The sequence below is a fragment of the Typopeltis vanoorti genome, chromosome 14 (assembly GCF_054136105.1).
Source record: "Typopeltis vanoorti isolate ZY-2024b chromosome 14, IOZ_Tvanoo_1.0, whole genome shotgun sequence".
NCBI classification, from domain to species: Eukaryota; Metazoa; Arthropoda; class Arachnida; order Uropygi; family Thelyphonidae; genus Typopeltis; species Typopeltis vanoorti.
The window spans coordinates 55175650-55200129 of record NC_143562.1 but is presented as its reverse complement, the minus strand read 5'-3'; the positions used below and the strand labels follow the sequence as shown (position 1 = coordinate 55200129).

Genomic DNA, 24480 nt, shown 5'->3' with positions numbered 1-24480 from the left:
TGCGTAGAATAGTTATTATTATTATTCAAACAATAATTCCAAATGCAGAAAGACTGCTTAATCTAAAGTTCAATAGTGTTGTGAATGGTTGTAATATGCTTTTGCTAAAATTATAACCGTCATATCATAATTTTAATAAATGTGTAAAAATATATGATGGAAGATGGCCCAAAGTATAGCAGTACAAGGTATGAAGGAAGAGAGAGAAAGCGACATTAATTTAATTGAGCTTTTCAGGACTAAGGTAAAATAATTGGAGTCCTGTTCACCTGAATGACAAGAACATAACTTCTGGATTCTTGTGTGTATTATAGAGCAGGAGAGGTAATATCATTTCATTTCTTCAGTGCTCAAAATGAAGGAGAATGCATTTGCTAAATGAAGTTCGTAGAAATAGGCGATGCTCCGAGCTGGGAGTACTAACGAGTATAAAGTTCTGATATGAAATATTCCCCCTATCCCAAGTCACGAAGCTAACACGAAAACTACAATATCGATAAGAAATGACTGTTGTCAATGGTTGCTAGTGATTTTTCAACATTCGCATGCCTGATTAAGAGTGTGAACAAACCTTGTTAATAAATGAATGAATTCCTAACCCATAGCAACTGTTTTGACATATTCTTTATTATAGTAAAGTCAGTACACTGAAAAAAAAAAAAGTGTGTGTGTGTGTGTGTGGTATCACTCGGCTTCAAAAAATTACTTGTAGCAAATAGTTTTCCAAATAGTTTTATTTATTTATTTTTATTTTTTTCAGCTGCTCCTTTTGGCACTCTTCCAGTATTAGAAGTGGACGGAAAACCAATAGCGCAACACCAAAGTATATGTCGTTATTTGGCCAAAGATCACGGTAAGTTAAATAATAAATACCGTAAATAAATAACATTGGAATTGTTCAAATATTAGTTACCGTTCCAACATTTATAATTCAGTTGTGTTCGAAAAAGGATCCTTCTACATTCAAAGAACTTACTCTGATCACCGTCTGATTTCTGACACCATCTGTACAAGATGATGATCTCAGTACCGGCTTACCGAACTACTTTATTATTCTGGTGGGCTCAAAATCCTAAATTCTCCCACCATTAACCGCATTAAATATCTATTGCTTTGGAGTCTAATAGCTTTTTCCCCTGTGTAAGACCCGGTAGTTCATCCACACCTTAGTCTGCCCCCATCATGTAAGCATCCGTATTCATTTTGTCCGTCCACATGCAAGTTATCTCTGGACTCTTTTTGAACAGATTTTATTGAAATTCAGCTTTGATAACCCTTACAGAAATGTGTTCTCATCGCAGTTTTTGTTTCAATAGGATAGTTTACCGGGACAAAACGTTTTGAAATTATAGAAATTTCATTTCATTTATAAATTTAATAAAATCTGGTGTTTAAGATACACCATTAATTCTATGTCACCATAATTATCAGTCCTTAGATAAGGATTAATTTGCTTTTATCTCTACCCTGTATATAGGACTGGCAGGAAAAGACAATCAGGAATCTGCTATGTGTGACCTCATCATGGATGGATTGTGGAATATGTTTGCTAAAATGCGACGACAAGAAGTCTATCAGATGGGTCGAGATCAACGGGTAACAATATTTTCCGTTTGGATTTATTTATTGCTTTCTCGTGTAATTAACGAGAATTAAAACAGCAATCTCTCTCTCTCTCTCTCTCTCTCCCTGTCACACACTATTTAATGAAAATTATCTATTAACCATTAGAAAGCTTTAATTAATTATCATTAACTCTGAACTAATCTGGCTTGAAGTACTGTATATTCTGAAGTAACATAAATTATGAACTTGATAACAGTTTTGGTGTCACTGTGACTTCACTATAACTTAGAACTTTTTGCATATCCACATGAAGGAAGCTTGACATACTCTAGACTGGTCCTTGATATTTAGAAATGTAGCTATGAAAACAGAATTATTATTATTATACATTTAAGCAGAATTTCTGAATAGGCTACCCACATAGCCAATGATGGAAATTGTGAGTGCATGAAAATCATCACCTTAATAATATTATTAAGCCCCCTCCGTAGAGCAAATTAGTAGAACAACGGAACATTGTGCCCTTCGACTGGAAAAGACCTGAGTTCGATTCTCGTCGTGATGAGAGAAATCTTTCTATGAACTTTTTCCAATGGAAGGTGAGTTAGATGACCACATATAGAGGTAGAAAGGTTTTTCATTCTGCATACAGGTAATCGAACAAAAGAACATCGCAATTTACAAAGCAAAACAAAAAATTGTAGGTAGATGGCGTTGTGTGTGGATATAGGTAAGAGATGGCAAGCTGTGTGTAGTGGAGTAGTGTGCTCCCTCGGATTCTTGGAGGTATCACGTAATAGTAATAATAAAATAACTGTGTCTCTTGAACTTTTCCTCAACCCTTGTAATCTTATATAAACTAATGCGCACTAATGTACCACTATTGAAATTCTAATAATGACTAATAAGCGCCTCCGCAAAGCAAATTCATAGAATAACGGAGCATTGTGCCCTTCGACAAGTCTAGAGTCTAGTTTCAACTCAGAATAAAGTAATTCAAACCTCAACTAGAAACGAATAGAAGGAACTGCCACGTGCAATAAATACATCATACTGTCCCTTAGATATTTATACATTTATACGTTGCTGCTATTCATAAAAAAACGATCATGAATAATAAATATCAAACAAGATGTTTTATTTAGTAAAGGGTATAAAATATATCGTTCCTAAATCAAATAAAGAGGCAATACACAAACATTATACTTGTTTAGCACCAAAAATATTCAATGCACTAACTACCTTTGACAATAAGAAGTAAAACCAACCAAACAAATATAAAATTCTAATCAAAGAATATTTATTTTCGTCCACAGAAATGAGAAACCTCTGCTTCCTCTTTCTCTCTCTATATATATGATGATGATGCATTACATTTCATTACTATATGCATATTGTAACCTGGAAGAGATGTTGCTCTTGGTTGCACATATTATTATTATTATTGTTGTTGTTGTTGTTATGTGACACCTCCAGGGAGGGCACCTACTCCACAACTCTCTGTCTCCACCAACTACAATGAACCTCAACTACCATCATCATCTACAGTCTACACCAGCGTTTCTCAAACTTTTTTCGACTACGGAACACTTCACAAATACTGAAATTTTGACGGAAAACACCTTGGTTATTTTGTAATGTATAAATTAATAATTAATTGGTAATTTAACTGATTTTTTATTATTAATTATTTTTTATTATTAACTGATTTTTAATAATTTTTTATTATTAAACAAATTAATTTAAATTAATTTGTGCTGACAAATTAATTTAAAAATGACAAATTCCAGAACTTCTCACGGAACACCGGTTAAGAACCACGGGTCTACACCAACGCCATCCACCGCATCTATCATATGATATCCAAAATTCTGTACTATAATATGAAGCTCAGAAGTTTTAATAAATAAAATTTAAAAAATAACTGATATAATGGAGGCCTGGATAATAATAATAATAGAGCTAATACATTTTAGTATAATTACGAGTAAGAGAAAATGAAGTTTCTCTATAGGATAAACCATTCTATATTCATACTGAATGAATTGTTAATTACATAATACAAGTAATGTTTAAAAACTCAAGAAAATAAATAATAAATAAATAAAATATGACACAGAATTCATAATTATCAAGCTTAACAGACTGTAAAGAAAGCTTAACATCTGTAACTTTTTCTCTCCCAGAGGAACACGCAATTTCACAGATGGTGGATAGTGAAGTGCTGGCTAATGGAGGGTTTTTCAAGCTTTTTTAACTGCAAGCCACAATAAAATAAATAAATAAAATACAGTTTATATTTCGACGACACACACACACACACACACAATCTATACAGCCAGCCGAGAAGCAATACCCCGAGGGGAGTGGTACAATACTAGGCGACTCACGGAAAAGGTGGAGGAGGTTCCAAGCTCTTCGCAGTTCTTCCAAAAATCAGTTTAATATACAGTACTTTACTCTTAGTCAAAAGGCCAAGATACGAAAGGCGCATTATCTGTTCATATCAGTTTAATATCTGATAATAGGCCCCCAAGATAAACTGATTATTATCAGGCGGGGGGGGGAATGCAAGTAGCTTTCTCCACCTTTCCCGAGTTGCCTTGGTGTTGCACTACCTGAAGGGTCTTTTCACTATCCATTGGGGAGAAATGAAAAAAAAAAAAGTATATATATTTACAATAAACTGAAACAAAAGTTTCATAAAACTTTTATGTTTATAATAAAGTATAAAGAAAAATAACAACGTTAATATCAAACATGAATTTTATTAATGTTTAAATACAACATAGAAAAGAAACTCAAAATAAACAGCAAAAAACAGAAATTACATTTTATTTAATGTCGCAGGTCTGCTTGTCATAAAGAATAGAATGATTCATTTTTATTCAGAGGAATAAACAGATTTTGCTGACTACGCTTATCTTTCGGAATACGAATGAAAATGTCCCTGTACACTGATAAATATGCCTTCCCAAAGGAAAAACAAGTAGCTATATTGTACTATGCCGGTCTGGTTGGCCGAGTGGTTAGCGTGTCCGCTCTCCAGTCAAAAGGCTGTGGGTTCGAATCCTGCTGTGGGCATGGATGTTTATGATTGTTTATGGAAATACTAGTGTTGTTGGTGGTCGCCAGTAGATGGCGTTGGTGTAGTAGTGGTCAGTTGGAAGATTGAGTGGTGGAGAGAGCAGGTGCCCTCCCTCGATGAGTCTTTGGACTCCCTGGAGGTGTCATGTATTAATAATAATGTAGCAACAATTAGTGTAAATTCGAGACATCTGGAATGGAAACGACTCGACTCTGTATAATGATAAACAACTTCCATAACACACACTATACATGATCCTTAAGACAATACTAATTAATATTAAGACGATAAAAATTAGTATTGTCCTTAAGACTGCTAATTTTATTATTTAAAATGAAAATTTAATCGAAAATATTCAAACTGACATGTCATATATATTTAAAACTTTGTAAAAATGCTCTCACTCAACGCAGAAGGGACATAATATAGCGTTAAGTGCTTTATAAAAACAATGTTGGTCGAGACTCGAGTTTGAAAATCAGTGGAATAGTGTAGACTGGCCTCTCGTGATTAGCCCTGGGACTGCACAGGGTCGACTCAGACATCGGTTTTTCGCGCCTCAGACCGAGGCCTCAAGCTCAGAGGGACCTCGCACTTTCAAATTTTAAGAAAATTTGATAATAGAATTTTTGATGTTTCCGATGTATTGATATGGACAATATTTTAGTATATAATTATATGTATTTAATGTTTGTAAATTATGTTTAATAAAATTATATGATTTTTTGATAAAAAAATTATTTTTTGCAAATATTTTGTGACCCCACAAATAACTTTTTCCCGAGGCCCAGCAAAACCACCAGCCGGCCCTGGGACTGCATAGAGGTTTATCTAACAATAACAATAAAAATAGTGATCATCTTTATTACTAACTCTTAAATATAAATACAGTCCTATAAAAATCCCTTTCCTAAAAATAATACATATATATAAAATGCAACAAAGGATTATCTAAATATAAGTTATGTATTTGTTCAGGCTTCTTCAGATATTCAGACTTATCTCAAGGGAAATTTCTCTGTGAATTTAATCTTGCAACGACCATACTAAAATGTCCACAATACAAAGTCAGTGGATTTTTTTTTCAGCTACAGTCAAAACCATTAAAAAAAAGTAAACTGTTCAGGATGTCCAAAAATGACTAAAATAATTAAAAAAATTTTATAAAAAACACAATAATCATTCGGCTGGTTATTTTAACAGAGTAAATCAATGCCAAAAGAATTTCCATATAGTTATGCCTGGAAAATCACACCTAAACAAAAAATATTTTCCTATATGTATGTAGTATTGAACTCTGAGAAGAGATGAACTGGAGTGTATATGGAAGTGAACTAAAATGGAATAGCAATCCCCCCCCCTCTGCAAATGACATGATCAATGTGAGATGTTTGAATATTTATTATTAACTAGGTATTTTTTATCATTTTTAATATTAGCTGGAAATTATTAAGAAGATGACAGAAGAAGATGTTCCTAAATACCTAGATTATTATGAATCCCTATTAAAACGAAGAGAAAATGAGAATGGATATGCTGTAGGAAAAGAAGTAAGTATTCCTTCTGATAAACACATGTTCAAGATAAGAAAATGCATATACCATTATTTTTCACAATACAACTGTTCACACCTCAATGATCATATTTAATGAAATCAGGACTTTTCAAATTCTTGTACTATGCAGATTATTCTAAAACTAGAAATTACTCCAACATAAAACTCTTAACAAAGAAAAGCTACCAGGTCTTATTTAAAATCAATGTGATATCACTAATCTAATCAATATGACTTAATATTGAAATTAAGCTATATTTAATCTAAGTAGAAGTGAACATTTCTTCATAACACATTATAATAGTGGTATGCAGAGCCATCGCCAGATTAGATCGAGCCCTGAAGCAAAACAATTAAGTATCGCTCCTGATGGATTATAAGACAAAAATATAAGAAAATCTCTAATTGCTATTTTTTTAAATTAAAATCAAACATTAATGCAAAACAATTATATTATAATATTAATTAAATGTTTGCACAATAAAACTGTTTATAAGCTCTTCTAAATTTAAATTATAAGCTATGTCCACCTCTAGTTGCTAGACCAACCAATCTTTCTTCGGTCATTGCTATTCGCAAATAATTTTTAATCAGTTTAAGCTTGGAAAAACAGCTTTCCACACTTGCTACACTAACAGGAATTGTTAGCACGATGCCTATGGCATCGTGCTAACAATTCCTGTTAGTGTAGCAAGTGTGGAAAGCTGTTTTTCCAAGCTAACAATTATGGTTGAACGAGCGCCATTATTAAGCCATGAGGCAGGCTGCCTCTATGCTACACCCTGTCGACGGTACTGGTAGTATGCAAATGATGGATATAAGAAAACGTATGTTTGATTCATTAATTGATAGTGGAATAAAATGCCATTATTATCCATAAGCATATCTTTACAATACACAGCAAACTTCAATAAGCTTCCCCACCTCTTAAATGGTAAACATTACACACATTATAAGTTCTATAAAGATGTTTTGGGAACCCAAAAAAGTATTGGTCCTGAAGTATGAGCTAGCTCCTTATGCTTCTCCTTAAATTACAAAGTGGACTTTATAGCTTATGTTGTTAGGTTATTAATATACTAATTAATTAATTAATGCACAAAACAACATTTTTCAAGATGGAATTAAACTTTAAAGGTTCTGATGATATTAGCTTTTATTTAGAAGAAACAATTAGATTGCATATATCCCAAAAATTTTATTCTCGTGACCACAGTAAGCTTTGTATGTATCAGTAATGTGTTGAAGACATTTAGAGCAGCCATCTGAAAAACAAGTGCACTGAAATTTATTGAAAAAAAAAAAGAAAGGATATGAGTTAATTCATATCTTTAAAGCTAATAAATCTCATAGCTAATACAATTTAGTTTAATTAAATTTATTATACTCTAACCAAGTGAAAAATAAACTTTCATCAGCTAATAAAAATGTATATTTTTGCTGTTCAAAATTTTTGAGAGTGACATCTAAGGATATTATTTACTTTCTATCTAATTTTATAGGTATATAACTTCTACTACACGAAGAATTTCCTGAATGAGTAAGCTATATCTGGAATGACTTGATGACTGTCAATTACTCAGAAATTATAACCTATACTCTCATCTAAACTGTATCTTCTCGTGATAGCAACTAACAAGTAAATGCCTACAAATAATAGTATTTAAATTTAATCTTTTCATGCCAAAAAATATAGGCAGATCGTTCAGAAACACACACAATTAACAGACAAAAATGCCACAACTGGGAGATAGATGGTATACTTTTTGATTAAGTGGGGGAAGAGTGCCCTGCTGCAATCAGTTCTTTGAATCCATTGAAGTGTCACCTAAAATAAAATAAATAAAAATAAAATAATAATAATGATATAAAGCTACAGTATTATGGCTTGTTATTTTATCAAAATGCTTTAAATGTTTTATTATTTTGACATTCCATATTAAGATTAAATTTTGTGTGTATGTATACGCACATAATTTCTACTTATTCTTTTATTTAGATTGAAAAATGTGCATTAATATATTAAATTATTGAATATCCTCACCTACTCCCAACAGGGAATTGAAGGCGTTAACGAAAAATATTTATATATTTTTAATAATTATTGTTATTTCTTGTTCGCTTCTGTTTTTTTTCTATTATATATTTATAAAAATGAAAACAATCAACTTTTTTTTTTAACAAAAATGTTATAAAAATTTTGCTGAGTCTCCTGGTCAAAAGAATTTAGAAGGTTTGTGGAAAATCTTTTATTGTTTTTGCTAACATAACTTTTTTTTTTCCCTTTATAGTTGACCTGGAGTGACTTTGGTCTAACCTTGGCCTTTGCTGCATTACAATTTCGTCATGGCGTCAGCTTAGATAACCATCCCTTACTAAAAGGTTATCTCAATAAGATGATGGAGGTTCCTGCCATTGCTGAGTTCCTTGCCAAACGTGCTCAATCAGGCGCGGGCTACTGATGCTCGTACTAGCTAAGTCAGAAGCATAGTGTGATTTCGTTCCCTTATGACAGTCTGTTAATAAAGTGATTAGGATCTTATCATTGTTAAAATTGCTATGATACAAAGAGCTTTAATAGAATATGTTAAATTTTATTAAGATCTAAGCATATTGATTATGCTTTGGTGATGGAGAGAAATGTGTCCAAAGTTTGATAATGTTTTGTTAAACTGTTCCGTCCATGAATGTGTATACAATAAATTAATACACTTTATTTGTGAAAGCTGTGTTTCATTTAAAAGCTTATTAAAATAAACAGTAATAATCAGTAATTTATAATAAACAATAATTTAAAATAATTGTTTGTTGATTAAGTTTATTGATATAAACTTTAAAGTCTTATATATAATCCTACTTAATACCATATTTATTTTCACCACTTGGTGAGTAAATACGGTATTAAGTAGGATTCTAATAATTCAAACTAATTGTGTGAATATGTGGCCATTGTTGCGCATGTTAACCTGCTCCTGTATAGCTAGGAAACATTCAGAGAGTTTAATGCTAATCTCAATGGCATTAGCATTAATATGAGAGAGAGAGAGATTAATGTTAGTGCCCATTTGCCTGTTTTCTTATGCCAGGAAAAGGATTGATTTTTTCATACTATACCTTCATTACCTATTCACGCATAGGTCAAGGCTGTTCTTTCTCAATCCTTTGGCACCACAAAATATACTTCGCTCTGTACTCTTCTTTCTTGTTCAAACCCCTTAGTACATCATCAGGAATATTTACTGTTCATCAAATGGAACAAAGATACTTCAATAGATTTAAATCATATCTTTATTCCTTTAATCTCATTTATTGTAAAGACAAATCCAGAATCCACCTTCAAATGATCTTACTTTGGTACTACTCAAGTCCTGCATTAAGATGAAAATGTCTTTTGCAGAGGCAGGAAAATAACTGTGGGCTTCTAGTTTTCCTATTGCATAACTGCCTCAGCATCAAAAAAAAAAAAAAAAAAAAAAAAAAAATCTCTCCTGCTCTAAGCACCATTTCTTACACGAACTTACAAACTATTGAATATTCCATATGGGAAATGATCTCGCATTTCAGTGGTTGTTCGATAGTAGTCAGTTTGATTATGTTTGCTCTCAAACTTTACATTGGCATGCAGATAACTGTTTCTGCCTTGGCTGGTATAAATAGTATGAGGAAGGCTGTTCCAAAGAGTTCAGATAGACAGAATGAAAGAACAGGATGAGAAATTAGTTCGATAAGTTTGAAGCCGAACTGTCTATGGATGTTAACCAAGAGTTGCTTATGTTTTTAAATGCTTAGAGTAAAATTGAATAATGTCTAAGTAATAAATAACATAAAACGGATTTTATTTTTATTAGTATAAGATTTTCGTCCTAGTATCAAGGGTTTATTCAGTATGAATTATTTCAAATTAAACAACAAGAGCATAATATATATATTATGTATATATATATGTAAATGCCACAATGGAAAATACATTTTGATTCAAATACAGCCATATAATATGCACAGAAATCGGAAAGGGTAATCACTTGGGGCATTATTATTTTTCCTGATTGAACCAAAGAAAGGCTGAAATGACTCATTTTACTTATTTATACATAAGTTCCAACCTCCTTCGACTATATTCAATATAGTCGATCATACAATCTGCAAAAGCTCTGGCAGAAAATAGGATATTCAGGAGATTGTCAACGCTGTTTCCCATTGTAAATATAAACAATAAGTTATAAATTATTTATAGAAAATTACTTGTCTACATGGGTTGAGGATATTGAGAGAAGAAAGTTAAAATATTTTGGACACATTGAAAGGATGGAAGGGGGACTTCTCAGAACAGTAATAGAAGGTCAAGTTCCTGGAAAAAGAGGAAGGGGTAGACCATCAGTGAGATGGATGGATGGTGTGTGTGTGTGTGGCGTGACTGATCTTCAGAGAGTTGAGGCCTCCAGAAAAAGCAAACAACAGGAGTACATGGTGAAGCCTGGTGTGGCACATCACCGAGCATTGGAGTGACTATATTGCATCTTGTGGATGCCCAGTGAACATATAGATAGACAGATATGGATCTACTAGTAAAAGAGATGAAACTCAGAAAACAAAAACAGCAACTCATGACAAATGACAATGTTCGCAGCCACTGACTTCTAGGTGCTAAGTCTCAGTGCTCACCCTGCCTTGCCTTCTGGGCAGTTTAAACCACTGCAACACTAAGAATTTGACCCGCTGCACCATCGGTACGTCTGTTCAAATGGTCAATGGTGTACGAGGGTGGTCTGAAAAGTTCTTGGCCTCGCCCATAGATGGCAACACTATCGGCAAGATGTTTTTCTAAGTTGGTACATCTGTTATAAGCATCCATGTGAAATTGTAAGTCATTCTATCAAGTAGTTTGTTTCATACAACTGTCTAAAGCAAAAGTGTTGTCTGTATCACTTGAAATGGATAAACTGAGTATCGTGCGGTTATAAAATTCTTTGTAAAAGGTCTAACGCCAAAAGAAATTCATTCGAAGTTCATAAAAGTTTATGGGCACTCTTCTCCTTCGTTTTCGACAATCAAGAAATGGGCTGCCAAGTTTAGACGTGGCCATACCAGCCTTGAAGATGATCCACGTGAAGGACGTCAAAAAAGTGTAACAACATCAGAAATCATTGATCAAGTGCATGATATGGTATTGGATGACCGGCGAGTCAAAGTGCGTGAAATTGCTGAGACTATATGCACTTCAAAAGAACGTGTAGAATCAAACTCAGGGACCGTCCTGGGCGATAAAAGCTCTAGCCACGCCACTGGCAGCTGCAGAGGGGTATTTTGCAGATCTTACTGAGAACCACTACAGGGACGGGATAATGGCGCTGAAGCACCGCTGGAATAAATGTATTAGTCTTAAGGGAGATTATGTTGAAAAATAAAAATAATTTTGAGATTATAAATTCGTTTTTTCATTGTTAGAACAAGAACTTTTCAGACCATCCTCGTATATATTTATGACTGTACACCTGGGCTATTAACGCGAATGTGATGCAATATTTACTCTTCGAAAAGTGTCCTCTCCACGATGCATTAGTATACTATGTTTAATTTTAGGAATAACGCGAAAGCCAGGAAACAATTAGGAGAGTCTTTAACGGGAATAAATGCAAAAACATAATATCGGTATTACTGCTATTCTGTGGATGTGCACCGCACACTGGAATATTTTCCCCTGATATTTCGCGAGCAAAGGTTGGTCGATTGGTAGAGCCTCTGCTATTATAATGGCTCACGCAAAAATTAAGCAAGTTTGAGCACGGTTAGTAGTTGGAAGGAAATCAATCGTTCGATGCCGTTGACACCCTCGATGAGTCTTTGGACTCCCTGGAGGTTTCACATAATAATAATGATACATATATATTTTATAATATATGGCATTATTTTATAATAATTTAAAAAGTATTATAAAATTTTAAAATATTCGACAGTATAAAAAAACTCCATTACTGCCTTTTATCCTTTATAGAGTTTATATATATTTATTATATGTAAAAAAAAAGCATGTATTCTAAGTGCATTGTTTCTTATTTTCAGAAGTCATTAAGTCAGTAGGCAAGGTGATTTTGGAGACTGAGGAGGCAGTTCAATATCAAATCAGTATTAAATTTTTAAATAAAGTCAATAAAAAAAGAAAAAAATATTTGGTGCACTGTAAGAAGTTGCCTAAGTTACTTGTGCATAAAATATGACCATGGCTTTCTCATGAAATTCCCTGAAAAACACAAGGTAGAGATAGCGCCTATACAAGCACAGAGATTCTCTGTACTATACTGTATCCATATGAGTTCAGATTTTAAATGAGAGATTGAGAATACGGTGAGGAGTGGAGAGTAGTTGTAGAGATTGTTTTCTGTGCCGTAACGAGGGCGCCCGTCATGGGTGGAACTAGGTTTGGGGCGCAAAACGTACAAAATAAAAATAAATAAATATATATAAAAGTCTGCTATTTTCTATTGTATTTTTAAATTTTGGCAATATGCCGCTTTAGACACACAAATTCTGCAATACACTGCAACTTATTTTGATGGGGTTAATAGTAAATATTTAACATATTGCATTTAGTAAAATTAGCTTGTTACATTAAAATTTTTCAAAATTTTTGTCAGTTTTGGGTTGGGGGCACAAGTTAGACACTTGCCATAGGTGCTTCATACCCTCGTTACTGGTACTGATTGTTTTGAATTATGGCTGAAGGAGCATCACTGTATTATGTCTGTAAATTGTATGTTCTGGCTAGTTTGCCTGTTTTGTAGGAAAAAAAAAAGCTTCCAGGAGGAAAACTTTGCCATCTCTGTATGACATGCTAACTCACATTCTGATGAAAAAAAAATCTTTATTAAGGTTCTTCAGATCTCAGATGGGATTTGAATCCAAAGTCTTTCCAACCACAGGACATTGTTAATATGCACTAAATAAGCTGGTATAGTCATCATCAGAAGGAACCTCCATTTCTCAGTTGGTATAGATGAGCCCTTTGGGCAGAAAGACCTGGGTTCAAATCCCATTTATGACATGAGGAACATTTATCAGATCTTTTCCAAATGGAAAGGTAGCCAGTCTCATACAAAATTTTCTTCCCTGAAACTCAGGTTTTTTTCATCCTTCAAAACAGGAAATCTGTCCCATGAACACACAGATTTATAGACACTTGTCCTTAGAGGATGCAGCAGAGGAGTGGCTGTTGGCTACATAATTTGTCATGTTCTGTAATCAGGGGACTCTACATATCCTAAAGGATGGATGGGTCGAAGTAGAAGAAGAATCAGCATCAGAAACATTGTCAGACCACACAGTCAAATGCTCTAACTGCAATAAAAAAGAGCTAAAGTTTATGTATATTTACTGTATGTAAAAAAAAAATCATGTATTCCAAGTGCATTGTTTCTTATTTTCAGTAGTCATTAAGAAGTGCACTTTTCTGTCCTCTGATTTTTTATCTGCATTACAACAGTGTGTGTGTGTGCACGCGCGTGCACTTCGAATAGGATTTTAATACAGAATGCTGTAAAGCATTGCCTCCTTCTTCCCACTTCTTATTTGTACTTCAGCAATGTGGTTGAGCACAGGATTATGTAATGTGGAAATGCTGCTCAAGATGGAACTTCTTCACTATTTCAGGTTAGCATTGAATAATGAAATTTAATTATCATTTGAGGACATTCATAAGCAGCTATGCTTTCAGTAAGATATGAACCCATGACCTACTGGTTGGTGTGTGTGTGTGTGGAAGTATTAAACTGACTGTAATCTTTTATAACCAACAATGCATATATGTTGTACTCAGTGATATTACATTGCTGGACATCTTAAAGAATGCTATATGAGCTCTAAATTAAAAAATAAAAACAGTTTTAGGACAGCAGGTATTGTTTTCCACTTGCTTCAATTTCAAATATTCAATCTTTGCATGAAAACATATTCCCTGAAGATGCCAGTTATAGGAAATAATAATCAAATTATTTTAGTTATTATAATTATGTCTGAATGAGATATAATTATAATATCAGACCACACTTAGATTATTGTTCTCAAATTTGATCCCCAGGATTTGAAGGGAATAAATTAACTGTGGAAAGGGTACAGAGGCAGATAACAAAGATGGTTTCAGGACTGCAGAGTTTGGTGGATAGAAGAAGGAGAGGTGATATGATCGAGACTTTTAAACTGTTGAGAGACAGTTACAGGGTAGACATTGGGGAGTTCTTTCACTTGGTGGAACGGTGGGAAGGAGCGATGATAAGGGGCCGTCCCTGGAAGTTACGAAAGGAAGCTGTGAGCAAGAGGGTGAGGAGTGGTTTCTTTGCATGGAGAGTGGTTGAACCATGGAATGTATTGCCTGAGAGAGTGGTTAGAGCAAGAATGGTCAATGAGTTCAAGGAGTGGTATGATAGACTTTTGTGTTTCCTAAGAATGACCTCTCCCATTGAGTCTTTTGACTCCATGGAGACCTGGATAATAATAATAATAATATCATCAGTATTGCCTTTGAGTTTAAGCACTAGGAGAGTCAAGGGGAAATTGAAAAAAAAAAAAAAAAAGAGCAATATATCCCATTAAGTGATGTTCCAAAATAGAAGCGGCAAATTATCATTTAGTACATTCTATGTGGTGGTTAAGGTCTTCAAGATATCTAGGATTTAGAATATCCCAAATTCTGTCTAGATAACAGTACAATATTCTGTATAGACAACATGAATTTCTTATAGGAAAAGTCTTGTTTAGTAACTTCACTCATTTTATATAACAAAGCAACAACATATGTTTTATATTAACAACTGTGATATTGGTATATTTTGCAAAGGCATTTGACAGAGTATTATATAAAAACCTATTTGCATGAATTATTGTCACACAAATAAGAGTGGTTGATGGACAAGCATAAGAGAGTAGCACATGAAGAAGCAGAATCTGGGAAGAATTCATGATAATATTCCAAGTATGGTCAGATAGGGAATGTCATGTTGTTATCATCACTCCCTGTGAAGTCAGAAGACTCATCATGAGAGGTTCACACTTTCAAATACAATCTTATCAGACCATGCTTTAAACTGGCATACAGTTTCTGGTCTCTCTATTATTATTCAGGACACTCTTGTGACTCCATGCCATGGAGTCACAAGACTCATCATGAGAGGCCCATCTTAGGCAAAATATCCCCCATACACACAAGATGTCAAAGACATTTATAACATATCAGTGCTGCATGTTTCGTGCAAGTAAGAATTGAGAAAGAAGAAATCAATTGACATTCTCATTTTTGAAGAACTAGAGATTACTAGGAAACATTATGAAGAGAGCTGTTCCCAGAAGACAGTAGGTGGAATAAATGAGGAAGAGAAGATGCATGTTCGATGTGCTTGCAGTTTTATTAAAATGGGATGTTGGGTAACTGTTTCTTTTGTTTTAACATGCCTAACAGGAAGCATAGAGGATTTCATGTCTGCCAGTTAACTGGAGTTCAAAGTACCATGGAAGTACCTGTCAAAGACACACAGCTGAAAGAGTTCATCTATGAGATAACAAATGAAGTGAGTCTGTGAGAGATGGATTAGCCAAATTGCTCTGCTCTGGAGAGCATCAAGAATTTTTTGGTGGATTTTAGGTGCACTGCTTCAAGTGTGTGTGTGCATGTGTGTGTGTGTGGATGAGTGAATTTGAGATTTGTATCTTTGTATTATTAAGATTAGTAGCATGGCTTTATATGGCACTAGAATTACACTTAAAATGCAAATAAAAAATATTCACGATATGAACAGGGTAGAAGGACTTTTAAGTAAAAATTCCGTCACTAATTTTTACATTCATTCAATCTTACATGACTTACAATAATCACTCTTACAATATTCTTTGATTTTACCATTCTAGTGTGATTTTTGATTATTTGAAAAGGTCTTCTCAATACTTAAAAGACACCAAATAATAATATGTTCCCCAAAATTTCGGTTGGCAAATGAGAAAATTTTTCATCAAAGATTTGGCGATTTTGGCACGCACACTTAAAAAAGTTGCCCACCCCTGGTCTAGAGTCTAGATTTAAACAAATTTATCATACTGCTGCACATCTGTAAGTGTATGGTGATCAGGGAGCTGTGGCAAAAACGCCCCAGACAGCAAAAGCTCCAGCTGCGCCACTGCACGAAGGTGGCCAGTGGTCTTGGGAATGTGGAGTACGAGGTTAGATTGAGAGAATGTAAGTTGCAAAGTCTCGTGAATAGGAGGATCACTGTCTTGTAGAGTAAAATTTTGTTTCTTGTGTTTAGTTTTCTGTGTCTGTTGATCAAGGGGTACAGCTGGGCAATAACTTTGGATGCTTTGGAGCATGTGCTCTTGATATGGCTGTTGAAGCATAATCGTTTGTTGAGGAGTATTCCGAGGTATTTAGTTTCAGTTTTCCAGGGAATTTTTGAGTTGAACAGGGTGACGTCTCCTTTGGGAGATGCTCGTCTTCTTGTGAAGAGTATCGTTGTGCTTTTCTGGGAGTTTACTTGTAGTCGCCAGTCTGCAAACCATTTTTCTAGATTCTGGATGGTGTCGTGTAGTTTTTTGGTTACGAGAGGTGTGGTTGGTGGAATCTGGCTAGTATAGCCGTGTCATCTGCATAAAGGGCAATGGTGGATGTGACCGGATTTTGAGGGATGTCTGCCATGTAGATGTTGCACAGGATCGCGGCCAGCAGTGATCCTTGAGGAACTCTGGCCAGGATTTTTTGTTGGGTTGAGACTGCTTCATTTATTTTCACTTGCATCTTCCTGTTTGTGAGGTATGACTTAATCAGATGTATCATGTTTAATGGAAGGTTTGCAATGATAAGTTTGTAGAGGTGACCTTGGTGCCAGATCTTAGCGAAGGCCTTTGAGATGTCTAGGAAGACGGCTCCAGTGTACTGATTCCAGTTGAATCCTGTGATGATGTGTTCTACCAGCCTATGGATCTGTTGGGTGGTGCCATGGTTTTGACGGAAGCCAAATTGTTCTTGTCGAATGATGTTTAGTTGGTTGACATGCTCTTGGAGTCTGATGAGGATGATTTTCTCTGCTATTTTTCCTAAGTTGGATAACAGGCTGATGGGACGGTAATTTTGTGGTAGGTGTGAGTCTTTGCCTGTCTTATGAATTGGGATGATGTCAGCTGTTTTCCATGACTAGGGGGAAGTGCTGCCATTTGAGGATGGAGTTTATGATGTTTGGCAGATGTACTATGGCTTTGCATGGTAGTGCCTTGATGACTTTGTGATGTCGTCGGATCCTGGGGCTTTTTTGTTCTTGAGGTGGTTGACGATGCCGATTATTTTGGTGGGTGAAGTAGGCTTAATAGGGCTTGGATTGTCGTCAGGACCATTTACTGTGAGCCTGACTTTATGATATGCCTCCCCAGCCTGGAGCCATACCTCCATGACAAACATCAAACATCCTCAAGCTACAAAGACTACAGAACAAGTGCCTATAGATGATCCTGGATGCCTCGTGGTTTGTCAGGAATGCCCAGATCCACCGAAACATAAATATCCCCTACATCTCTTCACTACTATGCTCCCTAACAGAAAAATTCTTTATGAAGACATCAGTGCACCCAAACCAACTAATACAGCAAGCCGGAAACTATGACAGTAATGACCACTGGAAACACAAAAGCCATCCTAACACCCAATGATGACACAGCTCTGCCCACTCAGGGCGAGCTAAAATAGCTCATGGACTTCTCCCATCACTGCTCCCGAAACAGACAACAGGGAATATAAAAAGCGTCAAGCTTCACCCTCTGCACCATTAATGTCCTGCATCCTGAATAGGAGGACAGGGGTATATAATTGCAACATCTAAGCTGGTCAGGAGTTGTTATCAGGTTGACATGGAAGAGATTTTTCATAAAATGGGAGGGGGGGGGGGGTAGAACAAGAGGCCATCGCTGGAAACTGTATAAAGAGGGTGTGAGCAGAGGAGTGAGAAATTTCATGCAGGTTCTTTGCATGGAGAGTGGTTGGTGATTGGAATGCATTGCCTGAGTTTGTTGTGAAATGTAGACACATTGAATCAGTTTAAAACACAGTTGAATGATCATTCTGTGCAATAGTGTGAACCTCCCATGATAAGTCTCTAACTCCATGAGGTCAGATGTTAATAATAATAACAATAATAATAATAATAAAATGATCTTAATGTTATGAAACATGTGAAAAACATGATTTACAAAATAAACTTGAAATGCAAAGGAGAGCAAAAATTTAACAATTAAGGATTTCAATTGATAATTGAAGGCAAAAAATTTGGAGTAAAATCTTTACACATTTCTTCAGAATAGCAAAAGTGTACTATTAAAGTATAATATGATCAAGACATATAAGCTGTTAAGAGATTATTACCAGATTAATGTTGGAGAGGTTTTGCATAGAATGAGTGAAGACATGAAGAGAACAAGAGGTCATCCCTGGATGCTGTATAAGGAGAGTGAGCAAGGGGGGGGGGTTGAGGAGCAGCTTTTTTGCATGGAGAATGGTGAGTGATTGGAATGCATTGCCTGAGAATGTGGTGAGCGCAACGACGGTGAACATATTTAAGGTGTGATAGTGTGTGCGTGCGTAACAGTGGACCTCCCTCAATGAGTTTTGATTCCATGGAGGTTTTTTATTATAATAATAATAATTATTATTATTATTATTACGGGCGACTCCAGGGAGTCCTTAGACTCATTGAGGGAGGCCCTAAACATCATGTCCATCACAACTATTCGACATTCACACAGTATCTATCATACTTTGCCTTGAACTCATTCACCGTCATAGCACCCACAATAGACTCTGGCAGCTTATTTCACTCATTCACCACTCTAAAAGTAAAAAACCCAGCTCTAACACCCTTACCAACCACACTCTTGCCCAGCTTCCATGGATGTCCCCTAGTCCTCCCACCACCAGTCCTGTTCTCAAAAATATCCTCTGAATTAATCCTATAGAAACCCTTCAGCAATTTGAATGTCTCAATCATATCTTCCCTTTTCCCCCTATCAACCAATTTCTGCAACCCACAAATCTTCAACCTGTTTTCATAAGGTTCATTCCATAGACCTGCTATCATCTTGGTCACTTGCCTCTGGATCCTCTCAACCTCCTCCCCATCAAGAAGAAACCTAGGTGACCAAATCTGGGCACAGTAGTCGAGATGGGGTCTTATCAAGGCTCAATACAGAGGAACAATAACTTGCTTATCTCTGCTCGTCAAAGTATTCTTCAGCGTCCAAGTGATTTGATGAGCTGATTTAGCCACTTTTGCAATGTGCCCCCTAAACTTCAACTCCCTATCCACTGACATCCCCAAGTTCCTGGCCTCGTCAATCTCCTGGAGTACAGTTCCACCAATGTGATATACTGCTGCTAATCTTTTCACCCCAAAATGTATAACCTTATATTTTGCTACATTAAATTGACATCCTTATCTCCTTAGCCCAGACCTCTAATCTATCCAAATCATCTTGCAAAATTTTGACATCTTCAGCATTCACTATTGCCCTACCCAACTTTGTATCATCAGCGAACAAATGAACCATTCCTCTCAGATCCTTCCCTATATCGTTAATGAACAAATTAAACAGCAGTGGTCCAAGAACAGAACCCTGCTGCACACCACTAGTCACAGGCCGTCTTTTGGACTCTACTCCTGAGTAAACTACTCTCTAATATCTCTCCATCAACCACCCTCCTATCCATCTCACCAACCCTATATCCATTCCCATATGTTGCAGTTTACGGATTGAAATTCCATGTGGTTTCCTGTCAAAGGCCTTAGCCAGGTCCAGCAGTATCACTGTAAACCCATTATCCTTATCCAGTTCAGCTGTCACTGTGTTATAAAACCTGAGCAAGTTACTGAGGCATGATCTACCCTTCACAAAACCATGCTGTCCCCTATACAGTATCTCATTTTCATCATTCCATTCCTGTATTTTTCCCTTGAGTGCTTTCTTCAAGACCTTGCGAACGACTCCTGATATGCTGATCGGTAGGTAATTGATCCACTGCATAAAGGAGGATCCAAGAGTAGTCTTGGATCCTCCTTTATGCAGTGGAACTATTTTCCCCTCTTTCCCACCCCTTTGAAACTAAACCAGACCCGAGACTCAGATTAAACAATAAACGGAATGGATTAAGGAACCAGTTAAGATTTTGGCAGCTATCATTGGCTAAGCGTATACAGTATCCCCCCCCCCTTATTCGCGGGGAATACTACTGTATACGCTGTATTTGGTCGATTGATAGAGCCTCTGCTACTAATGGCTCGCAAAAAGTTAAGCTAGTTTGAGCGCGGTTAGTAGTTGGAAGGAGTACAATCGTTCGATGCTGTTGGCACACTCTCTCTCGATGAGTCTTTGGACTCCCTGGAGGTGTCACATAATAATAAAATTCCAGTCCAGGCACCCGCGGGTAGTACCGAACCCTATATATATACTATGTATTTTCCTATACATACATACTTATGATAAAATTTAATTTATAAATTAGTCACAGTAAGATATTAACAACAATAGCTAATAATAAAATAGAATAATTATAACAACATACTAAAGTTATCTGAATGTGAATGGCATCTGACCCACCTCAGCACACGTTTTTTTTTTTTAGGCTTCTCTTTGACATATCCGAATTGCCACCAGCACTACTCTTGCATTCTTTGGGGCCATATTAAGTAAAATAAGGGTTACTTGAACGCAAACACTGTGATACCGCGACAATCGATCTGATAACCAAGAACTACTCAGAACGGCGCCATTTCAGATATTCCTGATTTCCAAAAGGCTGTAAGGTGCATGTAGCTTTGTCCACCTTTGCAAAGAGTTGCCTTGGTGTTGGACTATCTCTGGGATCAGCCGAACTGTCTATTACTAAAAGAAAAGGCTTCATTTTGGCGATGTAAAATTACATAGGCAAAGTGGATATTAGATCCAACATTATTTCACAGCCGAATGTTTGCAGAGACTGAAAGTTTCGTAAGTTGACCTTTCGTTAGTTAATATCTTCGGACCGGGAATAAGGGGGAACTACTGTATATATATATATTTCATGACTTCAAATGACACCTTAATATCCTCAGATGATTTCAAATAGGTTTTGTGGGATAATGAAAAACACATTTACTTGGGATCAGTGAAACCTTTATTAAAGCTTTTGTGCCACTTCACTGTACGTAATTTACATACTGTAGGATAAGCATTGTGTCTAATGTATCTTATTTTTAAAAATACAGAGCTAATTTAACTGCTTTTAATTAATGTTTTTTTTTTGCAAAATTTTATCACATTTCGCTTTTTTTTTTTTCCCCCTTTACCGGAGAGGGGTAGATCTAATCTCCCTAGCTACAAGGGGAAAAGGAATTATTTTTTTTTTTTCTTTACCGGAGAGGTGATTTACAAGGGAAAAAGGAATTATTTGCACTTTCTTTTCAATTGTTAAGTATGGTCATCTGGATAAGACTCAGATATTCGATAACCTAGCCGTCGTTGTAAAAGCCAGATTTCGAGCGGAGTGTAATTCATAAAAATCATCTCCAAACATCATCATATGTCATTGCAGGTCAATGATGACCCTACCAGATGACAAATGAAAATTTGCAACTAAATGCTTATGGAATAAACATATATAAAGAACCGAATGGTGTAAGAAATAGTTTGAAATTTTTATTTTATATTTAAAAAATTTAAAAAACTTAATTTACTATATATTTTAGTATATAATTTAACAAAATATTTCTTAGAAAAATTCAATTTTCTCTAAACAAATTGTTATACTATCTAAATATATGCCTTTGGCATTACCCCCTATATAATGTAATGATGACATCGTCAGCGTGGTTTAGGCTTAAGAACTTTCTATACTAGTGTAGGAAAAATCAACCTGATTAAAAGAATAGATGATTACGTTTAAGATCAATGCATGCATGTATATACGTACACACACACATACATCTCATCTCATATCATATGTGTAAATATATAAATAGGTAAGGTAAGAAAATTATTTTCATTATTTCACAGAAGGTATATTCGATATGTGCATGTTTTTTTTTGGTGGTAGAACTGAAAACACTGCAATAAAATTCAGTTATATATATTTAGTAATGTATGGGCTGTACTTATGATGTTCATATTCGACAGATGGAAACCCCCGACATATTTAATTTGAAAAGCCGAGACATTAATTTTTAGCTATGTTAAAATGTTTTGACCCCATGGAAGTCTGGTAATAATAATAATACATTACGTAGATACTAGTCATTCAGTTTATAACAGACGAGTAATAGAATAATACTATATAACTCAATAATAGAGTAGGTTAAAGAGGCCTCAGTTAACCTGTTTTAGCTATTTGCCCCCTAGGGGCGTTTCTAAAACGGTCGTTGATTTTTCACTTTACAAAAAGAGGAAAATCCTACAAAGGAAACATGTAACAAAACAAACAAAAAAAAAAGTACAGAGAAAAGCAAAAATTGAAAGGTAAACATAGAGGTGGAGGAAGGATCTAGCCCAAGTGATGCAGCTCACAAGGAACTGCGCCGCCTCGCTGTAAGCCTTCGCCGCTCGGGTTCTCAGGTCCTCCCCCACCTGTGATAGCTGAAACCGGTGAAGCTGTGTACAGAAACCCCACAAGGTGGTTACTGTGTCTTTCTTTTGTTGTGGGCAGTTATTATTCTTTTGGCCATCTCACTTCCCTTGGCCATGTCTAGTTTGCAGAGAGCTATGAAGAACGCCGAAGCTGCCTCTTCGTCTAAATCCTGGGCTACCTCTACCTGCTCAGGGGTGACTTTGCTGATGTCATCAACGAAGATGTCACCCCATTTTGCACTGACGATGTCAGATCCATGTTCTCCTGTGAGGAGGAGTTCAGGTTCTCCTATTTTTTTCATTGCTTCTTTGAATTTTTCTGCCATCCCTGGGATACCTCTGATGAGATGGCTGAGAGTCTCCCCTGCTTTCGCGTGAGGGACTTCTGGGTGGGCGGTCTCAGATACTTTTGCTGTTTTGGGCGTTACCAACTCTTCTTCCTGTGGGCTTAATGGCCGTTTGGAGGTGTTGGTGTTCACCTCCATCTTTCCTTCTTCCCTATCTATATCTGTATTAGTATTTATATTGGTATTGATGGTTTCAATAACGACTGTTTCTTCTTGTTGGATTTTACTGCTTGTGGAAGTTTTTTTCCCCTTATGGTTTTTCTTAGACGTGGAGGTATGGATTTCTGTTATATCAGGAGCAGCCTTGAAAGGAGGAGAAGCTTCCTGTGCTGTATCATTTCCATTGCTTGGTGGAGTTGCTGGCGTGATTGCACCACCCATCCTCTCAGCAAGGGCATGTGTCCACTTTGTGGTCAATGACCCTACATTTCAGGCAAGCTGACTCACAGTTTTCTTGGTTGTGGCCTGCTTTGAGGCAGTTTTTACATTTCACTCTAGGACAGTCCGCCCCAAGGTGAGTGAAGGCACCACATCTAAAACATTGTTTTTTTTTACACCAGGGTAGTTTATCATTACTCTGGCAGATCCAATAATAATGAAGTTGGGAACGGGCGTTTTCATCTCGAGGGAGATGTGGACTTCACCCGACTTCCATTTGGGGTTTTCTGCGTCATTTAGGACTTCCACCTTGTGTACAACGCCCCATTTCCCGAATATTTCGTGGATGATCTTTACATCGGTTTCAATATATTCTAAAGGGAATCTGGGGATTCTAAGTAGTTTGGTAATGCTCCCTACCAAAAATGGAACTATTGTTTTTCCATTACACTCGAATCCTGCAAGTATTTTGTCTCTTGTTTGTTCACTCCTTACTACTACTTGGAAGCGGCCACCACCAAAGGGAGTAAAACCAAAAATCTGCTCAGCGCCGACGCTTTCGATGAGGGCTTTGGCCAAACATCGAGGTCGTAGGTCAGCTTCAACTTCGATTCCAAGGGTCCGCGTATGCGGCAAAGCCATGGCTGGTGAGGGGGGGGGGGCTAAGCTATTCCCACCACCGAGTGTGTTATTCTTGCCCCAGTCCAGGGTTTATTCTGTATCTGCTGCTGTAGTTTATTATCAAGTGCCTCTATGAGACGCTTTGTCGATAATAACTGGGCTAACATATACTACAATTTGCACTTAGCTAAACAATTTGCTAATCACCTATGAGAAAAGTTCACAAAAATGAACGCTAACCACACTACAGAAATGATCCTGTGAAGTATGATCTTCTAACCATACTACAGAAATGATCCTGTGAAGTATGA

The 24480-nt window shown here is 36.0% G+C and overlaps 1 protein-coding gene across 2 annotated transcripts in view; it reads left to right on the top strand.

Moving 5' to 3' along the window:
- Nucleotides 1-8934, top strand: part of LOC150099491 (glutathione S-transferase 1-like) — a 30343-nt gene extending 21409 nt beyond the window's left edge. For both annotated transcript variants that reach the window (XM_090403971.1, XM_090403972.1), the window contains exons 3-6: nucleotides 761-853; nucleotides 1478-1596; nucleotides 6094-6204; nucleotides 8501-8934. In XM_090403971.1, the coding sequence (XP_090260097.1) occupies nucleotides 761-853; nucleotides 1478-1596; nucleotides 6094-6204; nucleotides 8501-8671 (494 nt within the window). In that variant the 3' untranslated portion in view covers nucleotides 8672-8934. The remainder of the gene's footprint in view (nucleotides 1-760; nucleotides 854-1477; nucleotides 1597-6093; nucleotides 6205-8500) is intronic.
- The last annotated feature ends 15546 nt before the right edge of the window (nucleotides 8935-24480 follow it).